General features: G+C 39.6%; 1 protein-coding gene across 1 annotated transcript in view; it reads right to left on the bottom strand.

The window, feature by feature from the left end:
• LOC102177239 (contactin-associated protein-like 3) overlaps window positions 2,491-22,185 on the bottom strand; it is a 233,095-nt gene continuing 213,400 nt past the window's right edge. The window contains exons 22-24 of the mRNA XM_013966094.2: window positions 8,413-8,643; window positions 8,074-8,145; window positions 2,491-3,435 (exon numbers count right to left, since the gene is read on the bottom strand). Coding sequence (XP_013821548.2) covers window positions 3,242-3,435; window positions 8,074-8,145; window positions 8,413-8,643 — 497 coding nt within the window. The 3' untranslated portion in view covers window positions 2,491-3,241. The remainder of the gene's footprint in view (window positions 3,436-8,073; window positions 8,146-8,412; window positions 8,644-22,185) is intronic.

Genomic DNA, 22,185 nt, shown 5'->3' with positions numbered 1-22,185 from the left:
GTAAGTATCAACTATTTTGTGTTTCACTTTTCATATGACAACTTAAATACCATCATAAATAATATTAACAAATCACAGTATTCCCTATAGAGAAAATAAGTAGAGATAAAGGAATACACACACCAGTACAGAATGCATACATTCACACAATTTTTAATATTTTAGGGGAGAAACAATATAATTTCATAATTTAAATTTAATTCAACTCTTAAAAATATTTTTCTAATTTAATTCAAAAGTTTTTTTTTTTTTTTTTTACTAACAAGCTGGAAAAGTTTACAAATCAGTCAGGGAATGTGGATGGTGCATCACAGAAATTCAGTAAAAATATTTTAAAGTTTCCCCTTTAGAAAAGAGATCAGAGTGCAGTGGATTTCACTATCCAGAAATCTGTAAAATTTCAGGTACCAAAGTGATGCATTCTTTTGGAACATAAGGTGATCACTTGTTAAAGTTGCAGTAATTTAATGATGTTTATACTCAGCTATGTGTTTAATGGATCCTATAATTTTTATGTTGAATCCTTCCCCAAACTACACAGACCTTTGGGAAAAGCATACACACACCATTTACCAAAGTAGTCCTTTATATATTGCTATATTGAGATCCTAAATTTCTTTCATCATTTAAATAAACATCAGTATAGATACAGTATTATGGCAAATAGACTTTAAAGTGGTCTCCATGATCTCAGCCTGTTAAGTCTTGATATAATCCCTCCCCTTAGTATGTGTGGGACTTTGACTTGTTCTAACCAATGTGTGTGCTTAGTTGCTCAGTCATGTCCAACTCTTTGTGACCCTACCAGGCTTCTCTGTCCTTGGGGATTTTCTAGGCAATAATACTGGAGTGGGTTGCCATGCCCTCCTCCAGGAGGTCTTCCCAGCCCAGGGATTGAACCCAGGTTTCCGCATTGCAGGCAGATTCTTTACCATCTAAATCACCAGGGAAGCCCATGAATATTAGAGTGGGCAGCCTATCCCTTCTCCAGGTTATCTTCCCAATCCAAGAATCGAACCTGGGTCTCCAGCACTGCAGGCGGATTCTTTACCAGCTGAGCTAACAGGGAAGCTCTTCTAACCAACAGACTATGACAAATTGGGGGATGTCATTCCTATGATCACATTTATCTTAAATAAGACTCCCTCTTGCTAGCATACTTGCTCTAGAGTTTCTCCTCCACTAGCCTTGAAGAAACAAGCTTTCATAAGTCCTCCAGCAGTAAGGAATGAAGTGCTGTCAATAATCATGGGAGCAAGGAGGCAGATCCCTTCTTGACTGACTTTCTGTATAAGAACACAGCCCTGGCAGACACTTGACTGCAACCTTGCAAGAGTCTCAGTAAACCCATGCCTAGCTCCTGACTCACAGAAACTGTGCAATAATAAATGTGTATTGAGTTAAATTTGCGGTAGCTTTTTATACCTTATAGAAAATTAATATAAGAAAAAATGTTTGAGAAAAAACAATATAGAGGATATCTTTTCCCATTCATTAAAAGCGACACAGAAAAGTAGGTATACACACAAAAGGTGATAGCAAGGCAAAATGCATCTAATTCCAAGTGATCTTTTTGTGGTCAAAGTTAGTACCTGGCAGGCACATGGCAGGTGGAATATGGAGAGGGCAGTGCATTTTTATTACAACTGGCTTTTCAATGCAAACAGTGACGTCATGTGAGTATCTAATGACCACTGCCACAAAAGTAGTTACTGGATAAATTCTCATAGTTAATATGATTTTTTGCTCTCCTAATATTCAAATATGCCCTACTTAAAATGGACTAGCCGATTTGGGGTGCTCTATTGGAAATAGATCTCAAGATCCTAGAATTTTTCCTGAAATGACAGATTTAGTTCAGATCATATAGCTTGCATTTTCCCTTAGCATAAGCATTCTTCCACTAATATTCCAAATAGTAGCTAGGTGAGAAGGTAACTCAAGGAATGTTTTGCCTACATACGCTCAAAATTTAGAAAGGAAAATGGAGAGATTTAGTTTAAAATGTGACTTATTCCCTAATAAATGAACATACAGTCACAAGAAAGCAAAGAGTTGTTATAATCTCCAGGAAAAAAAAAAAATCACAGGACTGCAAAAAAAAGTGACCTAACCATCCCATACATAAAGAAAAAAAAATTTAGGACTATATTTCATTCAGATGTGGATGGATACACTTCCGGTGTTAAATATGGAATTTATCAGTTCAGTTCAGTCGCACAGTCCTGTCCGACTCTTTGTGACCCCATGAATCGCAGCACGCCAGGCCTCCCTGTCCATCACCAACTCCCGGAGTTCACTCAGATTCACGTCCATGGAGTCAGTGATACCATCCAGCCATCTCATCCTCTGTCGTCCCCTTCTCCTCCTGCCTCCGATCCCTCCCAACATCAGAGTCTTTTCCAATGAGTCAACTCTTCACATGAGGTGGCCAAAGTACTGGAGTTTCAGCTTTATACATGGGCACGAATTTAGTTAGAAAATAAACATTTCTGTGAGATTACTAGGTGATCCTTATTACAATTTACAAAGAATAGAATGACAAATCACAAAGAAAAATAAGCAAATTATCACAGATTAAAATCCTTTACACATTTTTCTACCCATGAATTCTGTTTCACATCTGAACTTAATTGTAGAATTTCATAGCTGACATTCAACACTCATTTCATCATTAAAATATATCAAAATTGATTTAAAAGACACAAAAGGAAAAGCAATCAGCCAAAAAATGTTTTCTCCGGTGTTTGGCCAATGGGCTCTGGTTCATAGGAATATGGAAATGAAGCTGAAGGCCATCTGAGAAGCACTTCCTGGTTTAAAAATGTCAGCAAGTGATTGATAAAAGAAGCTTACTGTAGGTTTCCATGTAACACAGAACATTAGAGTCCAACGTTGATAAACTTCCATGGAGTATTTTTAAGAGAGTAGAGCTTGAATCCTTCTTCTCACTTAAAACCTGAAGTAATTATGTAAAATACATTTGCCTTTTAGAAGATCAAGTCAGAACAGTCAGAAACTGCCAATCAGTGATTAATGAGCACACCAAAGTCACTGTCACATAAATGAATCAAGAAGGAGCACTGAGCAGAGCCTCCAGGGACTGTTTGTGAGCAAGCTGATGGCATTGGACCCCTACTGCCTGTCCCAGAAGGACAACGGGTGGGTTTCATCCACTGGGAGCCCCTGGCTTAGCAAGAAAGTCACATCATCTTAGTAATCAGTAAATCACAATAGCAGATCAGAAGAAATACTCTTTCTGGCTTTCATTGACTGTACATTGCATGTTGAGCTCACTTTTCAGAGCAGTTTCAGCATTGTCTCCAGTTTTTGGAATATTTGTTTCATTTTTTTGGTACAGCCATCTCTGTTGATAAATGCGTATAGCAATGGCAGTGATGCAGAGCAAAATAAATACCACAACCGCTATCACACCTAGAGAGAAGGGAAAATACAAAGTCAGATTATAAACTGTAAATGTCAGCCTAACTAGAATCTACCCTAGCACCATTTATCATCAGAAAATTTGAAACCAAGTAATATTGTAACTTTAAGGTTACTTCTAAGTCCATGCAAACTTTAGACACAGAGGTTTTATGCCTTAATTCCAAAGACATCTCTGATTGGACTCCAGTTAATGCCTTCACACTAAAGTGCAGAAACACCATAGGCCTCTTAGGTCATGCCTACATGGCTAACTGAGTAAGCAGGTTTTTATTTTTAAAAGGTATAGACTGTGTAGCCCTATTATAGAGTGATTAAATGCTTTATTGTTGTTGTGCAATTGCTAAGTTGTGACCAATTCTTTGTGACAGCATGGACTGCAGTGTGCCAGGTTCCTCTATCCCCTTAGTGCACTTGTCTATCTCCTAGTGTGCTTAATTACCCAGTCGTGTCCAACTCTTTGCGACCCTATGGACTGTATAGCCTGCCAGGCTCCTCTGTTCATGGAGATTCTCCGGGCAAGCATACTGGAGTGGGTTGCCATACCCTCCTCCAGGAGATCTTCCCAACCCAGGGATCTAACCCAGGTCTCCTGCATTGCAGGCAGCTTCATTACCATCTGAGTGACCAGGGAGCTCAAATTTATGTCCATTGAGTTGAATATGCTATCTAACAGTCTCATCCTATGCTGCCCCATTTTTCTTTTCACCTCAATCTTTCCTAGCATCAGAGTCTCTTCCAATGAATCAGCTTTTTGCATCAAGCGGCCAAATTTCTATGTGTTTTAAAGAAAATTTGATTAAACTGTTATGCTGATGTACAGTTGAACTACAATAATATGGTGTATATTTCATCTATGTCTATGAGACCAAGAGAGTCTTAAGTGATTGTTGCCTCTGGGGGTCTACACTCTTGTGTGACCCCCTTGTGACTTGCTTCTAACCAATACAATATGACAAAGTTGATGGTCTGTACCTGATTATTTGTACATGATTACATGATTACGTTACAAAAGACTGTAGCACCTGTACTGTTGGAGTCTCCTTCTTCCTGCTGGCTATGAGGTGGCAAAGAGCCATGCTGGGAAACCACCACATGACAAGGAACTCTATGAACCAGTGAAAATTCAGAAGCTCTCAGTGCTACAGCTGCAAGACACTGAATGCAGCCAACAATCTATGCAAGTGAAAAAGGCTCCATCCCCAGTGGAAACTTCAAATGTGACCCCAGCCCAAGATCCCAAGTGACACACATTCATTTCAGGATTGTGAGACCCTAAGCAGAGGACCTAACTGAGATGTGTCCAAACTCCTGACCCATATAAACTGAGGAACAATACACGTGGATTGTGTTAAGTTGCTAAATAGTTGATAATTTGTCATGTAGCAATTGATAACTAATATACTATATTATAAAAATCTGTAGAAATATTAATAACATTCAGTTATATGAAAAGTAAAACATTTCTCATGCTGGAAATGTTTTAAGTATTGAAGACACTAACTTTGCCAGTTGTTCTCAACCTTGGCTACATAGTAGACGATAACAGAATTTTGGGTGGGAGGCTGGGGTATCAGTATTATTTCAAAAGTTTCATGGATTATTTTAATGCACCATCAAGCTAAGCCACAGGGATATTAAGTCAAGCTATATCACATTAGTGAAGAATAAATATCCAATCCATCTGAAACAGGCAAAAAGGAACATTCACTAGTCAATATAGTTTTAAGATGATTGGCATAGGCATTAATTAGTATTCCTAATTAACAAATGTAAGCAAACACATGTTAGTGTTTAGTTATGTAAATCAAAATTTGTATTGTAAAATGAAGTTTCTTTATTATACTCTGAGACAGACTTAAGCAAGTGTGATGGAGCCCAACAAACTTGAAGCTTGGTTCGGTGCAATTGGTCACAAAGATTCCTGAGGACATGCTATCAGGAACTCAGACTCCTTAGCTGAGACGAGGTAGCATATTTATTACTCTATGCATATTCTTAAATATTTATTCATACGTAGAATATTCATTGCTTTCCATATATTTTCCATTTCATGTGAGAAACAATAACAGAGTTACTTTAATTATTTTTATGTTTAGTCAAAGAGCTTTGTTTTAAGAGCTATATCATGTCCAATTTTAGTGTCAGGGACCACTAACTCAGTAACAGTGATCAAACCACTTAATTATATGACGATTGTTACCATTACACTGACCCACCTATACATCCAGGATTTTCTGTATGGGATTGATCACCTCTAACTCTACCTTGTTTTTGTTTTGTGAGGTTTGGTGGGATCCTAGAATAACTTCCATCTCCACCCTCTACCTGAAGAAACTGAGATAATGTGAAGAACGCATCTGATGGCTTCCATAACCTTCCTATCAGCAACTCCAGTGTAAATGTGTTTTTGACAAGTGCTCACGCCTGTGTCTGTGTCTCTGTCGATCTACACGTCTGTATCTTTCTCTGTTCATCCATCTGCCCATCCACAGCATAGATTGCTTGGCAAGAAATCCTCTGTGATCTCTGGTTTACCAGGTTCGAATATTAATTAGGTTAATACTCCTTTCCTAGTGCTTCCTTTGTTTACAGGGGAGAAAATAAAAATGAAAAATGCAGAATATGGAGAAATTCACCTATTGGGATAATCCTTTAAACAGATCAAATATTTCACACAAAGGTGAAGTCTGTGAACAATTTTTTAAAAGTCTGATAGTTCTTTCAGGAACAATACACTGGAGGTCTAGGTACTCAGTAACTGACAAACCACACAGCCACCAGCCCCCATACAGATGGAAGGAAGGTTCAAGTACATTGTAGGGTCCAGTAAACTGAACCCTTCTGTCCCTAAGACCTTCTGTGCTTGGCTCCCATGTATCAGGAGCCAAAAAAGATTTCTCAGGGGAGTAGCACTAGAGTAACTTACTTTGTACATCTTGCCAATGATGTTTAGCAAAAGCAATACAACTCTGTTCAGTGGTAAAGAATCTGCCTGCCAATGCTGGAGATGCAAGAGACGTGGATTCAGTTCCTGAGAACGGCAACCCACTCCAGTATTCTTGCCAGGAAAATCTGATGGACAGAAGGGCCTGGCCAGCTACAGTTCATGGGGTCCCAACAAGTCAGACATGACTGAACGACTGAGCACACACACACACACACGCAGGCAATAAAACTCTAAGGACCACATCTTTGTCCTATCATCAATTTGACTTTTATCTTTGTTCTCTCTAATAAAAGGGCACCAACTATTATAATCTGCAAAATTTTGAACTTTGGGTTCCTACTTTGTAAATATTAATCACATTTAAGTTGATTTATTTTCACTTAACTTTGACATTATAGTGAAGTTTTCTCATTAAAAAGAAATCAGAATGATTTAGGATTAAGACTTAATTTAAATTTTAACAAGAAAGTTATTCCTTTTGGATATGCATTATAAATAATATTTATAGTTTTTATTTGTTTTTGGAGTTATAAGATGGAGGTCATATTCCTCACTCATTACAAAAATAAAAGTAATTGATACAGAAATGGAAATAATGACATTCTTACATAGATTTGATCAGCACTTTAAAATGTCTGAATACTTCACTAGTTGTCTGGAGAAACCTGGTATCTTAATAAATGCAGGCAGATCCAATCTGAGCAGGTATGTAGCTGGCCTAACCCGTCCAATCACCCAGCTCTAGGAGTAATTACCTCACTTTGAGGTAGCAAAGAATGGAGAGTAGTTTACTTCTACTCACCAAGCAGAGTTTTCAACTGACTCACATTTCCATAATCTAATTAAACAAATTAAAATGTTCTTTGAATGATAAGGAGGGAGAATTGAATATTAATTTTTGAGTCCTACCTGGATAAGTTTTGTTTCAGGGGATATAATAGAAGATATTTAAAGTGCAATTACTTTTACTTCTTCATATATATATATATGAATGATTTATTTAATGGATATCTATATGTATCTACCTAGATAGACAGCTAGCTGTCTATCTCTCTGCCCAAAGATAACCTTGATGCTAGATGCAGTTTTACATCTTTATGTTTAGGTAACTGACAATCTGTATAATTTAGGTGCTTCTCCCAATAAATGTTGCATTTTTTAATTTTAAATAAAATTTATTTTCTTTTTAAATTTAGAGAATAATTGTTTTGCAATGTTGTGTTAGTTTCTATTATACAACAAGGTGAATCAGCAGCCTTCCACTAGCTATTTAACACACAGTAGTGTATATATGTCAATGTTGCTTTATGTTTTATTTTTAATCTTATTTTTAAGTGTTCTGGGCTAAGGGGCTGACCTCTGGCTATTTTAAATCAAAGAACTAAAAGTAAATGTGTCTTAAATATGTACACATTCTGAGAGAAACTAATGACTATTTTCAAATGAAAAACCTCTCATTATTATAGTTTGGCAACCATCCTTTAAAAAAAAAGGAGCCATCAGTTCCTTCTACAAAGCTTTTTCGAAGGAGCTGAGTTCAGTACAGTTACATCAAGAACATTAGCAAATGTATGTGGTCTGCCATTGACCTCACAATCATCACGGATTCTCAGATATTTTTTGGACTTTGCTAACAGTGACAACAGAACCAAGGAAGAGGTCATTTGCGGCCGCATTACCTCCGATGACAGCGGAGTCACTTCTGTCCGCATTAACTAAGGGCCGTCCCTCATCCGTTGGTCCAGAACGACCTACAGCAGAAAAAGGGAGGATGACAGAGAGTGGAAAGGAGTTTTGAGAAATCCACAAACGTTTGAAAGAGGAGCAGATAATGCAGTGACAGAAACGAATTTGAAACGAAGAACCAAGACTGGAAAGACCAGAGAAGTGAGAAGATGAACTGAGGACTTTGGGGAACCTCTGGCATGGAGATTCTGAGCATAATCTTGCTGGCATGTGAAACGCAGTTGTACGGGGATGGAGACGGAGTGGAAGACCGCAGGGAGCGAGCCACACACCTGCTCCGCCTGAGAGAGGGCGGGTCGCCTCCCGCGCTGGGGCTCCGGGCCCCGTCCCATCCGCGCAGCGGGACGCGGTGGCCACGTGTCCGCGGACGGTGACCTGGGAGTGGCCGCCAGAGCGCAGCGCCGCCTTCAGAGGGACTGCAGGCCCGAAGCGTACCGCAGAAAGGCAGCCGGTGAAGCCGCGCGCGCCGGCCCGCAGCGTGTCCGGGTCCGCGCCGAGGGGCTCTGCGGACAAAGAAGCAGGACACACCGTTAGGGCTCATGGGCATCTGGCGGGGGCGCCAGACCAGCCCGCCTCTGCGTAGCAGTGATGAACTGAGCCTCCCTCCAAGCCTTTCCTCCTTTCTTCCTTAGGCCGTACCAGAGAGGCTTTGGTTGATGCCCTGCGGTTGTTCACTTCCCCTGGGAAAAAATTAAAGCTTCCTTGGATGCAGTCACTGTTAACGGGAGAATGAAATCCTCCTCCACCAAAGCAGTTTTCAAAATATTTTGAACAGGATTTGTGACCAGTATTCTAGATGGTTGGTGACCTAGGTCTCATGAGGACGGTAGAGTTCTAGGAACTCCTTCTGAAGTTACCTCCTAATTAATATTTTAGTCTTGCTGACTGTTCTGAGCCTCACAGTGAGGGCATCTCCTTACCCACAACTGCTGTCCCAGGAACACCACACCCCACTTTCTTTTCCCCTCTCCACAAGGGTGATCTCTGTCCCTACTGTATAAATAAAGGCTTGTCCTCACCAACCCCATCCTGATCCCCGTTCTCACCCCAAACTGACAGAGGTTGGTTATTATGACCTAAAGAAGAGCTGCGATTGACACAGGAGAGCAGACCATCAATTCCTTCTTTTCAGTGATGCCTGCCTCCCGCAGTGCACTTGCTCAGTGGGCAAGAAATCTGACCCAAGGCCCCTTAGTTGTAGACTTCAAGTTTAAATGTGTCAGTCAGGGAAGGAAGAATCTGCATCCCCCACAGGACACCACGTCAGTATGAGGCAACTTTGGCATCTGCTGTCAAACTCCTTCCTGCTTCATCATGTATAGAAAGGCTCATAGTCTCTTCTTTTTCAAACAATCAGTTACCAAGAATTTACCAAATGACTCCCATAGTCTGGACATTGTGTTAAGCGATTTATAGAGGTTATTTCTTAATGCTCAAACCACCCTTAGTACTTTTATTCCTATTTGAAGTTAAATTGACACTGGTTCCAAAAAGGAAAAGGAGTATGTCAAGGCTGTATATTGTCACCCTGCTTATTTAACTTCTGTGCAGAGTACATCATGAGAAACGCTGGACTGGAAGAAGCACAAGCTGGAATCAAGACTGCTGGGAGAAATATCAATAACCTCAGATATGCAGATGACACCACCCTTAGGGCAGAAAGTGAAGAGGAACTAAAAAGCCTCTTGAGGAAAGTGAAAGAGGAGAGTGAAAAAGTTGGCTTAAAGCTCAACATTCAGAAAACGAAGATCATGGCATCCGGTCCCATCACTTCATGGGAAATAGATGAGGAAACAGTGAAAACAGTGGCAGACTTTATTTTTTGGGGCTCCAAAATCACTGTAGGTGGTGACTGCAGCCATGAAATTAAAAGACACTTACTCCTTGGAAGGAAAGTTATGACCAACCTAGATAGCATATTAAAAAATAAAGATATTACTTTGCCAACAAAGGTCCATCTAGTCAAGGCTATTGTTTTACCAGTGGTCATGTATGGATGTGAGAGTTGGACTGTGAAGAAAGCTGAGTGCTGAAGAATTGATGCTTTTGAACTGCAGTGCTGGAGAAGACTCTTGGGAGTCCCTTGGACTGCAAGGAGATCCAACCAGTCCATCTTAAAGGAGATCAGTCCTGGGTGTCCATTGGAAGGAATGATGCTGAGGCTGAAACTCCAATACTTTGGCCACCTCATGCGAAGAGTTGACTCATTGGAAAAGATCTAATGCTGGGAGGGATTGAGGGCAGGAGAAGAAGAGGATGACAAAGGATGAGATGGCTGGGTGGCATCACTGACTCAATGGACATGAGTTTGGGTGAACTCCGGGAGTTGGTGATGGACAGGGAGGCCTGGCGTGCTGTGATTCATGGGGTCGCAAAGAGTCGGAAATGACTGAGCGACTGAACTGAACTGAACTAACGGACAAGTGAGATCATTATATTATTCTTTCTTTTTTAATGAATGCATGTACCTGCCATAGAATATGTGTATATATTCTCTAAGTTTTTTTAGCTGGCATAATGCATGCATGCTAAGTCACTTCAGTTGTGACTTAGGTCCTACTGTTTGTGACCTCGTGGACTGTAGCTCACTAGGCTACTCTGTCCATGGGATTCTGCAGGCAAGAATACTGGAGTGGTTGTCGTGCCCTCCTCCAGGGGGCTGGCATAATAGTTAGCCTTTAAGTTCACCCTGAGAATCTGAGCTCTGATCCAATCTATCATGATGTTGTAGATAAACTCTCAGAGGACAACCTTTGTTTCTGTTGAGTTTGAGTTTTTGAGGAGCACTGTTCTTTTGTCTCCATTTCCTGATGAATATAAATAATAATAAATAGCTTTTATGGGACATGTATCATTCAGTACATATATGTTAGACACTGAAAAATAAAGGGCTATTGTTATCATAAAAAAAAAGTGAGCATTTAGAGCAGGATTTAATGACTTGCCTCATGCTATACCACTAGTAAGCAGTTGGAGAGAATTTTGAATAAGAGCATTTGAACTCTGAAGCCAGGAGTATAACCTCGCTGCCTTTAAGCTTTGTCAGCTAGCTTTATCTGGTGCATCAGTTACAGAAGGTCACTGTCCTTAACATCTCTCTCATGCAACATATGGAAGCTCCTGGTGGACAGTGTGTTTTATTCTTGTCTTCCCCTGCACTTAGCTTAGTGTCTGTTACATAGGACATATGCAATATATATTTTATAATCAAAGAATACATTTAGTCCTATTACCAGCCTTCTGTGGATGGTCTGGCTGTTGAAATTTTTAAAATGTAGCCCTCTGAAGGTGTGGTCCGAGAAATTCTGTGATTTCTTGTGATTCTGGGAAAGAATGAAGGCAGGACAAGGGGACAACTGAGGATGAGATGGTTGGATGGCATCACCGACTCAATGGACCTGAGTTTGAGCAAACTCCAGGAGATGGTGAAGGACAGAGAATCCTGGTGTGCTGCAGTCCACAGAGTCCAAAGAGTCAGACACAACTGAGCAACTGAACACCACCACCACCACCACCTTGTGATAAAAGATGACTTGCACTGGCTTCAGCTAAGGATGCATGTCCATAGTTGGCTGATGTCTTACGCCACTGAGTTTTACCAAATGTCATGGTAACTAAACACGTTCTTATTTGTCATTAAAGGAAACCAACATACTCTGAAGCTTCTTTTGAAGGGTGAAAAAATATGCCACTCCCAAATATGCCATTTTGGCATAAAGATTATTTACTTGAAAACAGCAGGTAGAAGGACACTGATGTCCATTTTACTTCTTGAAAGCAGCAGATAAAACTTCCATGGAAAAGCTGCCCTCTCTGTACCAGGAGGGAAAATGCATTGTTATGACCAGAGATAAGCAGTCCAGCCCAGAGAAATCTGTACCTACAAACATTGTTAACAGATTGTTAAAACAATACCTTCCTTCACTCTCCTCATACATTTTACTTACTTTTTCATAATCACCACTCTTTGTTCAAATTAGTATATAAATACTTGGGCCTACCTGCTTTTTGGGTCTTTAGTTTCCTATGGGGGCCACATGTACATTTACAAATCTTTATGTTTTTCTCCTGTTAATATATCTTAAGTAAAAATAATTCTCAGGCCCAGTTATAGATCTTAAGAGAAAAGAGGTCAAGCATTGTCTCCCCTACAAACCCATGGGGTGGATTTCTTGAATCTTATTACAGGTTGTTACTTTTTCTCCTTTCAAACTTCATTTCATAATGAGATAAATTTTTTATCTTTATTTCTCCTGGCTTGACAGAGAGCTGTACCTTCAAGAAAAATGGTCTAACTTTGAGATTTTCAGCAAATGCACGGGGAGCTATTTCAGCTTACAAAATTTTGTTTATGAGTTTAAAGTTGCAAAAATAATGTTTGCTATGGAAAAGACCTCTAAAAAGACCTAAACTCAAGAGGCATGCATTTGCATTGTTATAATCTCATAAACATCTCTCTGACACACATAGCTATATCGGCCAACTCGATTAAATGAAATATCAAATACCACTATGCATGTGGAATTTTAGGTAGATTCCTAAGTACACTGAAGTAAAATGAGTTTGGCACAACCCCACTAAAGGATTATCAATTAAAAGGGTACTTGAAAGATGACATTTTTAAAAAATTTTGGATTCAAACAGTATGTTTCTTAAAGGAAGACACCCTTGCTTGTGTAACCCAGGACTTTTGCAAGGCTAAAATACTGGAGAAAAAATTACAGGTAAAATAAAAGTTTTAGCTGTTGGACAAAAAGAGCAACTAGATACTACTAGCTTTTCTGGTCAAAGTTTTGACCTGAGAACTACCAGGCAAGGTTAACAGAAGGAACCCAGGACAGACATATATCATAATGAGTTAGATCAATTTTGTGGAATTTATTTTTTAAAAGATAACCTGGCTTCATATCTGTAGATAGTGTTATTACTAAAGAAAGAAACATCAGTAGTATATTATATTGCATTATATTTTCCCATATTTCAAGATACTTCATATATATATATGTGTGTGTCGATTTGAGAATGTGAATATGTATGGGGGATTTATGTGTATCTGAATAGCCTGTTATTAATCATGTAGCTTTAATTATGTTGTGCATGTATGTTTGGGTATAAATATACACTGAAAGTTTTGGTGTTCATAACTTTCTGTCATTTTCGCAACCTGAGGTCATGGTTTTCTTTTTTTTTTTTTGATTGGAGTAATTCTCTAGTATAGCCTTCAGATGGGATGCTTGATTAATATTTAATCTTAATCTTTCCTTGTTTCTAAAATATCTTTTATAACCTTGTCAGATAAATTATATATTAGATGCTTGAAATTGAGTCATTCTTCTTAGCAGTATAGCTATATCATTATATCATTTTAATTCTGTTGTTGCAAATGAAAAATTGGATGCTGATACCAATACTATTATTTTTATTGTAGCAACTTCTGCCTGAAAAGTTTGCAAGACTTTTCTCTATGGTTTTGTGATTCAGGGATTTTCCCAGAATTTCTGCAGATGTGTGTCTATTCTCATTAGGATCAATAAGTCCTTTCAATCTGCAACTCAGCTTTTCCTTTAGTTAAGAGAAATTTTTTAATACATAATCTTTGTCTTTGCTTTTAATTCTCTTTCTGGATCTACAATTATTCATACTAAGAGTTCTAGATCTAACTTCCAAGTCCCTTTTATTTTCCATCCTAATTTCTGCTTCTTAATCTTTTTGCTTATGGCATGATACTCCATGTCACTTCTAAGGAAAATCAGTGATGATTCTCTTCTTTAGATCATCCAGCGACATTTTGAAAAGTCATATTAACTCTCAGAGTTTATGTTTGTATCTGTATGTGTGATTTTATTAAAATATCCTCGAGTGCCAAGTTTTATCCTAGTTTTCTGTCTTCTTCAATAGCTCTAAATTGATGTGGAAATTTTGTTGTTTTTTCTTCTTGCCCCATCCCCACTCTTACTTTTAGATTCTCTCAGTGGTGGCATCATTGTTTACTTATATATTTATTGGGATGGCTGGTTGGAACTCCATGAGTTGGAGATGTTTTACAGTATACCAGTCCTGACACTCTGGACAGTGCCACTTCTCTGCCCCTGTAGTCAGCAGCAGACCTGCAGGCAGACTGTCTGACTTCTTATGAAGCATAGGAAGAGGTCTCTCACCCTTGCCTTCACTGTGGTAGGAAGGATATGACCCAGTGATCCAGCCCTTTATCAGCTTCAGAAGGAGCAGAGAGAACGGGGATCATCATGTAGAGCAATGATGACCTTCACTATGGAAGTCTTGAGTTCTCTGAAAGGCAAGCTTTCCCCAGGATCCACAGGCTTCACACACCACCCAGGACTCTGCTATGTCCTCCTCCAGCTGCTGCTGCTGCTGAGTCACTTCAGTCATGTATGACTCTGTGCGACCCCATGGACAGCAGCCCACCAGGCTCCTCTGTCCCTGGGATTCTCCAGGCAAGAATACTGGAGTGGGTTGCCATTTCCTTCTCCAATGCATGCATGTATGCATGCTAAGTCCATTCAGTCATGTCCAACCCTGTGCGACCCCATGGACAGCAGCCCACCAGGCTCCTCTGTCCATGGAATTCTCTAGGCAAGAATACTGGAGTGGGTTGCCATTTCCTTCTCCAATGCCCTCCTCCAGTCCCGTGGGCAAATCCTCACGTCTGCTCTCTTATTCACACTTCCCTGCCCTCTTCTGCCTGCTGGGCTGGCCCTACAGTTCCTGGGTTTAGTGGTACAAGTAAGTTGAATTGGGAGTACAAACAAGTCTTACAGTCCAAGCTGCCATGTCTCAGACCTAGGTCCACACAAAGTCAGCATTCAAATTAACAGAACTGTGCTTAGAAACACAGTGTGAATCTGTCTTCCCTATAAGCTGACTCCTGAAATCCCATCCTTATGGATCCTTCCTTTTGGCTCAAAAATCTTCCCTTTAAAGTGCAAAGAAAAAAAAAAAGTGGGGGAAACCTTAGGCAAAACTTAATGCATATTAAAAATTAACATATTAGGATGAAAATGTTTGATCAACCCTTAGCTTGAGAACACAGGCATCAGCAAGAAGTAAGGGCAAAACAGGTGTACCTTCAAGGTAGGGTAAGGAGGGGGCAGGAAAGTGCTTTGAGTGTGAATGTGAAGCAAAGAAAAGTTTAGGAAAGAGTATGATAAGGGCTGAGAATAAAGTTCATTTCCACTGTAATTTTGAGTAAACCCCCTTAAATCACTTTGAATGAAAACAGATTTAATCTATTTTTTCTCTTTAAAAATGTCTATGGTACAAAATCTTGAGAGCAGTATCAGATTTCCAACAATTCAGGACATAAACATTCTCAACTGTCTCAGGTATTGCTAGTGTTGCCTTTAAAATATATTGCCAAGGCCACGCATTCTAACACAAGAGATGATTTCTGGTTTTGTGAGGAAGAAGCATGTTAATGAAAGGTCCACAAGGAAGGGAAGGAGCAAAGAATCAAGGTGTGCGTGAAGAGCTTTCTGCTACCCACAATGAGCAGTGCTTCTGAAAGGCGCTGGCAGTAAACAGTGGAATAGCAAAAAGGGTATTTCCAAGATTCCCTAAGGCTCTCATCTGCAAGCAAGTATCAGGAAAAGTGAGCTGTCCATGGAATTGCAGGAAGCAATGAAGAGCATTAGAAAGTGTAAATACATAATTAAGTGAATACTGACTGTTGAAACAACAGCAGTAATAATATCTTATGGAAAAAATAATATCCATAAGTGAAGTGCATGACAACAATGGCAAAAAGGGTGGAAGAGGAAGTAAAACGGGAATAAAAATAAGGTTTTTATGTGGTTTGGGAAGTGTACATGCAAAGTAGAATGTAATAAATCAAGTATGAGTAATCTTTGGGGTAACTGCTAAAAAAATAAAGAGGTACAGCTATAAAGCTGATACCAAAGATTAATAGTCCCAGACTGGAAGTAATTCAGCTTCACGTTAACATGAGAATAAACAAACTGGTATATTCATGCAATAAAAGACTATCAAGCAAAAAAAGCTAGTGAACCATGACTACATGCAACAAACGTTAAAAAAACATTTTGGCAAATGGAATTGGCTAGACAGAATATAAATATCAACCTGCTATTTATTTTGGACTTGATGAAACAACAGTGAACATCCTTTATTCTAAATAAATGACATGATTAGAAAATGATGCTAAGTAAAATTTTCAGTCTGTCTTTTGAACAGTTCATCACTGGAGGGACCTGATTTTCAGAGTCAGCAAGAAGTGACTTATTCTCCCTTCCCTGCACCCCACTTCCACCACACCAAACTATCGCTGGCACTTGCAGCCAGTACCCAGGAAGAAATCAGGGGTGATTTGAAACTCTGAGCACTGAAGGTATTTCCTGGAATAATTGTTGTTTAGTCACTAACTGGTGTCTGACTCTGCTACACCATGGACTGCAGCCCACCATGCTCCTCTGTCCATGGGATTTTCCTAGCAAGAATACTGGCGTGGGTTGTCATTTTTTCCTCCAGGGGATCTTCCCAATGCAAGGATAGAACTCTCATCTCCTGTTTGGCAGGTGGATTCTTTACCACTGAGCCACCCTGGGAAGCCCAATTGGAAGAACAGTCTTTAGTAAACTAAAAAGACTCTTCCCATAATAACGTTTGAGTAATCTTTCACATAACAAAGAAATATTGTCAGAATTCTACATGTTTGCTGCTTTCAGCTCATCAGTCCTTCTCTAAATTGTTATTAGGCTCATGTAGCCTCTCCTTGATGGAGAAGGCAATGGCACCCCACTCCAGTACTCTTGCCTGGAAAATCCCGTGGATGGAGGAGCCTGGTAGGCTTCAGTCCATGGGGCCGTGAAAAGTCAGACATGACTGAGCGACTTCACTTTGACTTTTCACTTTCATGCATTGGAGAAGGAAATTGCACTCCAGTGTTCTTGCCTGGAGAATCCCAGGGACGGGAGCCTGGTGGGCTGCTGTCTATGGGGTCGCACAGAGTCGGACACGACTGAAGTGACTTAGCACCAGCAGCAGCAGCAGCCTCTCCTTGATATACCCTTACTCCCATTTAGAGGTCCAAGTTCTTCCCTCCCTGTTTTCCATCAAATCCTATTCTTGAATAAACTCATTCATACAATAGAAGAAATGTCCAGTTATGACTCAGTGTTCCAACTCTCTCAGGGACATGTGCAGAAAATGCATTATTAACAAAAGAAATAAATCTCTAATGGATTTTTTATTATTCAGATATAATTCACATCTCATAAATTTCACCCTTTTAAAGTGTACAGTTCAGTGGGATTTTTACAGTTATAAAACTATTCCCAGTATGTAACTGCAGAATCTATCACCCCCAAAGAAATCCTGTACATATTAGTGGTCACTCCTCACTCCTACCTGCCCCCAGTCCCTGGTAAATCTGAACTGCTTTCTGTTTCTATGGATTTAACTCTCTGGACATTTCATATAGAAGAAGTCATACAATATGCAATCTTTTGTGTTCATCTTCTTTCATTTAGAGTAATGTTTTCAAGGTTCATCCATATGGTCCCATGTGTGAGTACTTCATTACTTTTTACGGGCTAGCATTCCATTGTACACAACTTTTGTTTGTTCCTTAGTTGATAGACACTGGAGTTGTTTCCAATTTATAATTCTTATGAATAACACTTCTCTGAAGACTCATGTACACTTTTTGTATGTGGATATATATTTTTTAATTTCTTTGAGTATTTACCTGTGAGTGGAATTCCTGGGTCACTTGGTAACTGTGTTGGAACTGCCAAACTGTTTTTCTCCAGCAGCTGCACACTGTTACATTCTCATCAGCAATGCACAAGAGTCCCAATTTCTCCATATCTTCTATGACACTTGTTACTGTCTGTCTTTATGATCATAGCCATCCTATTGGGTGTGAAATGGTGTGTGTGTTTAGTCGTTTCAGTTGTGTCTGTTTCTTTGTTATCCTATGGACTGTAGCCCACCAGGCTCCTCTGTCCATGGGATTCTCCATGCAAGAGTACTGGAGTGGGTTATCAGCCCTCCTCCAGGGGATCTTCCCAACCAAGGGATAGAACCCGTGTCTCCTGCATTGCAGGTGGATTCTTTACTGCTGAGCCACCAGGGAAGGTCGTGAAAGGCAATCTTGTGGTTTTGACTTGCATTTTGTTGATGACTAGTTATTCTAAACATCATTTTTTGTTCATCATTTGTGTATCTTCTTTGAAAAAAATGTCTACCCAGAAGCTTTGGTCATTTTTAAGTTAGTTTACCTAGCTTTTATTGTTTAGTTATAGTTCTTTATATATTCTCTATAATAAAGTCTCTTATCAGATACATGACTGGCAAATATTTTTCCTCATTTTGTGGGTTGTCTTTTTACTTTCTTGATAGTGTCCTTTGAATTACAGAAGTTTTAATTTTAATGAGGTCCAATTTATATATTTTTCTTTGCTGCTTATGCTTTTGAGAAACTTTGATCTAACCCAAGGCTTCTGAAAAACCTTCTCTAAGAAATCTTTGCCTAATCCAAAGTTACAAAGACTTACAGTTATGTTTCGCTCTAAGAATTTTATAATTTTAGCTACAAAGTTAGGTCTATCATCCATTTTGAGTTAATTTTTGTGTATGGTGTTAGTTAAGGGTCCTACCTCACTTTTTAAACTTGTGGATATCCAGCTGGGCCAGCACCATTTGTCAAAGAGACTAGGTTTTTTTTCCTCTCTACTGAATGGCCTTGGCACCAGTGTTAAAGGTCAGTGGACCATAAGTACATAGCTTTACTTCTTAGGTGTTGATCTAGTCCACTAGTCACTATGTATCTCTTAGCTCAGCTGGTAAAGAATCCGCCCGCAATGCGGGAGACCTGGGTTCAATCCCTGGGTTGGGAAGATCCCCTGGAGAAGGGAAAGGCTACCCACTCCAGTATTTTGGCCTGGAGAATTCCATGGGCTGTATAGTCTATGGGGTTGCAAAGAGTCGGACACGACTGAGTGACTTTCACTTTCACTCAAGCCAGTACCACATAGTGTTGATTACTGTGGCCTTGTATGGTTTTTCCAGTAGTCATGTATGGATGTAAGAGTTGGACTGTGAAGAAGGATCAGCGCCGAAGAATTGATATGTTTGAACTGTGGTGTTGGAGAAGACTCTTGAGGGCCCCTTGGACTGCAAGGAGATCCAACCAGTCCATTCTGGAGATCAACCCTGGGACTTCTTTGGAAGGAATCATGCTAAAGCTGAAGCTCCAGTACTTTGGTCACCTCATGCAAAGAGCTGACTCATTGGAAAAGACGTTGATGCTGGGAGGGATTGGGGGCAGGAGGAGAAGGGGGTGACAGAGGATGAGATGGCTGGATGGCCTCACGGACTCGATGGACGTGAGTCTGAGTGAACTCCAGGAGATGGTGATGGACAGGAAGGCCTGGCATGCTGCAATTCATGGGGTCGCAAAGAGTCAGACACAACTGAGCAACTGAACTGAACTGAACTGAACTGTACTGTTTTGAAATCAAGAAGAATGAGACCTCCATCTTCATCCTTCCTCTCAAGATTGTTTTGGTTACTTGGAACCCTTGCATTTCTATGTGAATTCTAGAATCAACTTTTCAATTTCTGTAGAGAAGGCCATTTGGATTTGGATAGGAGTCTGGAGGTAAACTTGGGAGCACTGCCATCTTCAGGTCAGTTCAGTTCAGTCGCTCAGTTGTGTCCACCTCTTTGCGACCCCATGAATTGCAGCACACCAGGCCTCCCTGTCCATCACCAACTCCCAGAGTTCACCCAAACTCACGTCCATCGAGTCAGTGATGCCATCCAGCCATCTCATCCTCTGTCGTCCCCTTCTCCTCCTGCCCCCAATCCCTCCCAGCATCAGGGTCTTTTCCAGTGAGTCAACTCTTCGCATCAGGTGGCCAAAGTATTGGAGTTTCAGCTTTAGCATCAGTCCTTCCAAAGAAATCCCAGGACTGATCTCCTTTAGAATGGACTGGTTGGATCTCCTTGCAGTCCAAGGAACTCTTAAGAGTCTTCTCCAACACCACAGTTCAAAAGCATCAATTCTTGGGTGCTCAGCTTTTTTCACAGTCCAACTTTCACATCCATACATGACCACTGGAAAAACCATAGCCTTGACTAGATGGACTTTTGTTGGCAAAGTAATGTCTCTGCTTTTCAATATGCTCTCTAGGTTTGTCATAATTTTCCTTCCAAGGAGTCTTTTAATTTCATGGCTGCAATTATCATCTACAGTGATTTTGGAGCCCCCCCAAATAAAGTCTGACACTGTTTCCACTGTTTCCCCATCTATTTCCCATGAAGTGATGGGACTGGATGCCATGATCTTCATTTTCTGAATGTTGAACTTTAAGCCAACTTTTTCGCTTTCCTCTTTCACTTTCCTCAAGAGGCTTTTTAGTTCCTCTTCACTTTCTGCCATAAGGGTGGTGTCATCTGCATATCTGAGGTTATTGATATTTCTCCCGGCAATCTTGATTCCAGCTTGTGCTTCTTCCAGCCCAGGGTTTCTCATGATGTACTCTGCATAGAAGTTAAATAAGCAGGGTGACAATATACAGCCTTGATATACTCCTTTTCCTATTTGGAACCAGTCTGTTCTTCCATGTCCAGTTCTAACTGTTGCTTCCTGACCTGCATATACGTTTCTCAAGAGGCTGGTCTATCTTTGTTCATGGATTAAAAGATTCAGCGTTGCTAAGATGGCCGTCAGGTGGTCTGGCCACCTGACCACCTGACCAGACCACCCGACGGCCATCTTAGCAACACTGAATCTTTTAATCCATGAACACAGATATATTTCTATTTATGTAACTCTTGCATAATTCCTTCCAACAATATTTTATGGTTTTCATTGTATATGTCTTGTACGTCTTTAGTTAAAGTTATTTCAAAGTATTTGCTTCTTTTTAATGCTATTGTAAATAGAATTTATATTTCACTCATTTTATCCATGTATTATTCATTGCTAGTATATAGAAATACAATAAATTCTTGTGTGTTGATCTTGCATCTTTGCCAAAACTAATAGCTTTTTCCATGGAGAGCATGTCTTTTACAAATACAGATAATTCTACTTCCTTTTTATCTGGATATTTTTTGCTCTTTTCCTTGCTTAGTAGCCCTCATTCAAATCTGCACTACAGTCTTGAACAAAAATGATAAGGGTGGACATCTTTCTCTCATTACTGATCTTAGGGGAAGACTTCCATTATTTCACCAAAGCTCTGTGGGTTTTGCAGATGCCTTTTTTACACATGAGGAAGTTCCTTTCATTCCTAATTTGTTCAGTGTTTTTACTATGAAAGCATACCGGATTTTTTTCAAATGCTTTTTCTGTGTCTATTGAAGCGATCCTGTGTTTTTTGTCCTTAGCTCTATTAATATAGTGAATTACATTGATTTTTATCTGTTGTGCCAACCTTAAATTCCTGGAAGAAATCTTATTTGGTCATGGCATATAATAATTTTTATATATTATTACATTAGACTTGCTAATACTTTGCTGAGCATTTTTGCATTTACACTCATATTCCTGAAATTTTATAAACTCTTTGTGTCTTTCTACATAAATTTTTTCTAAATGAGATAAATTCTTAGGGAGAGTATAGGAAAGACTAATACATGTCACATAAGTCAAGGGAATTTTAATATCTAAACTCTAGTTTCTCCATGCAGATCTCAGTAGGTAATTTCCATGAATTATTTATTATCCAATTATCATATATGGAGTTCCATTTCCACATACAGTACTTCAGTGGATTTCTTCTCCCACTCAGATAATTGGCCTACTAAAGTTTATTTGTATGACTATATTGATTTGAACTGTATTCTCCCCTAGGAAGAGACAGGAAGATATATCTTTAGTTTGCACACTTCAAGAACAGATTTTTGTTTTGTTCTGATATTTCAGGCTTGCTATTTTGCTTGTTTTTTTTAATGCTCAAAACCCAAAATGAATAGAACACCAATTATACAAAATCTTTAGAGAAATAAAACATAGCAAAAACACTAGGGTACCTTACTCGGTATTTTAAAGTTCT

This window comes from Capra hircus, chromosome 8 (genome assembly GCF_001704415.2).
Source record: "Capra hircus breed San Clemente chromosome 8, ASM170441v1, whole genome shotgun sequence".
Classification (NCBI taxonomy): domain Eukaryota; kingdom Metazoa; phylum Chordata; class Mammalia; order Artiodactyla; family Bovidae; genus Capra; species Capra hircus.
The sequence above is the reverse complement of the archived record's forward strand: the minus strand, read 5'-3'. Positions and strand labels throughout refer to the sequence as shown.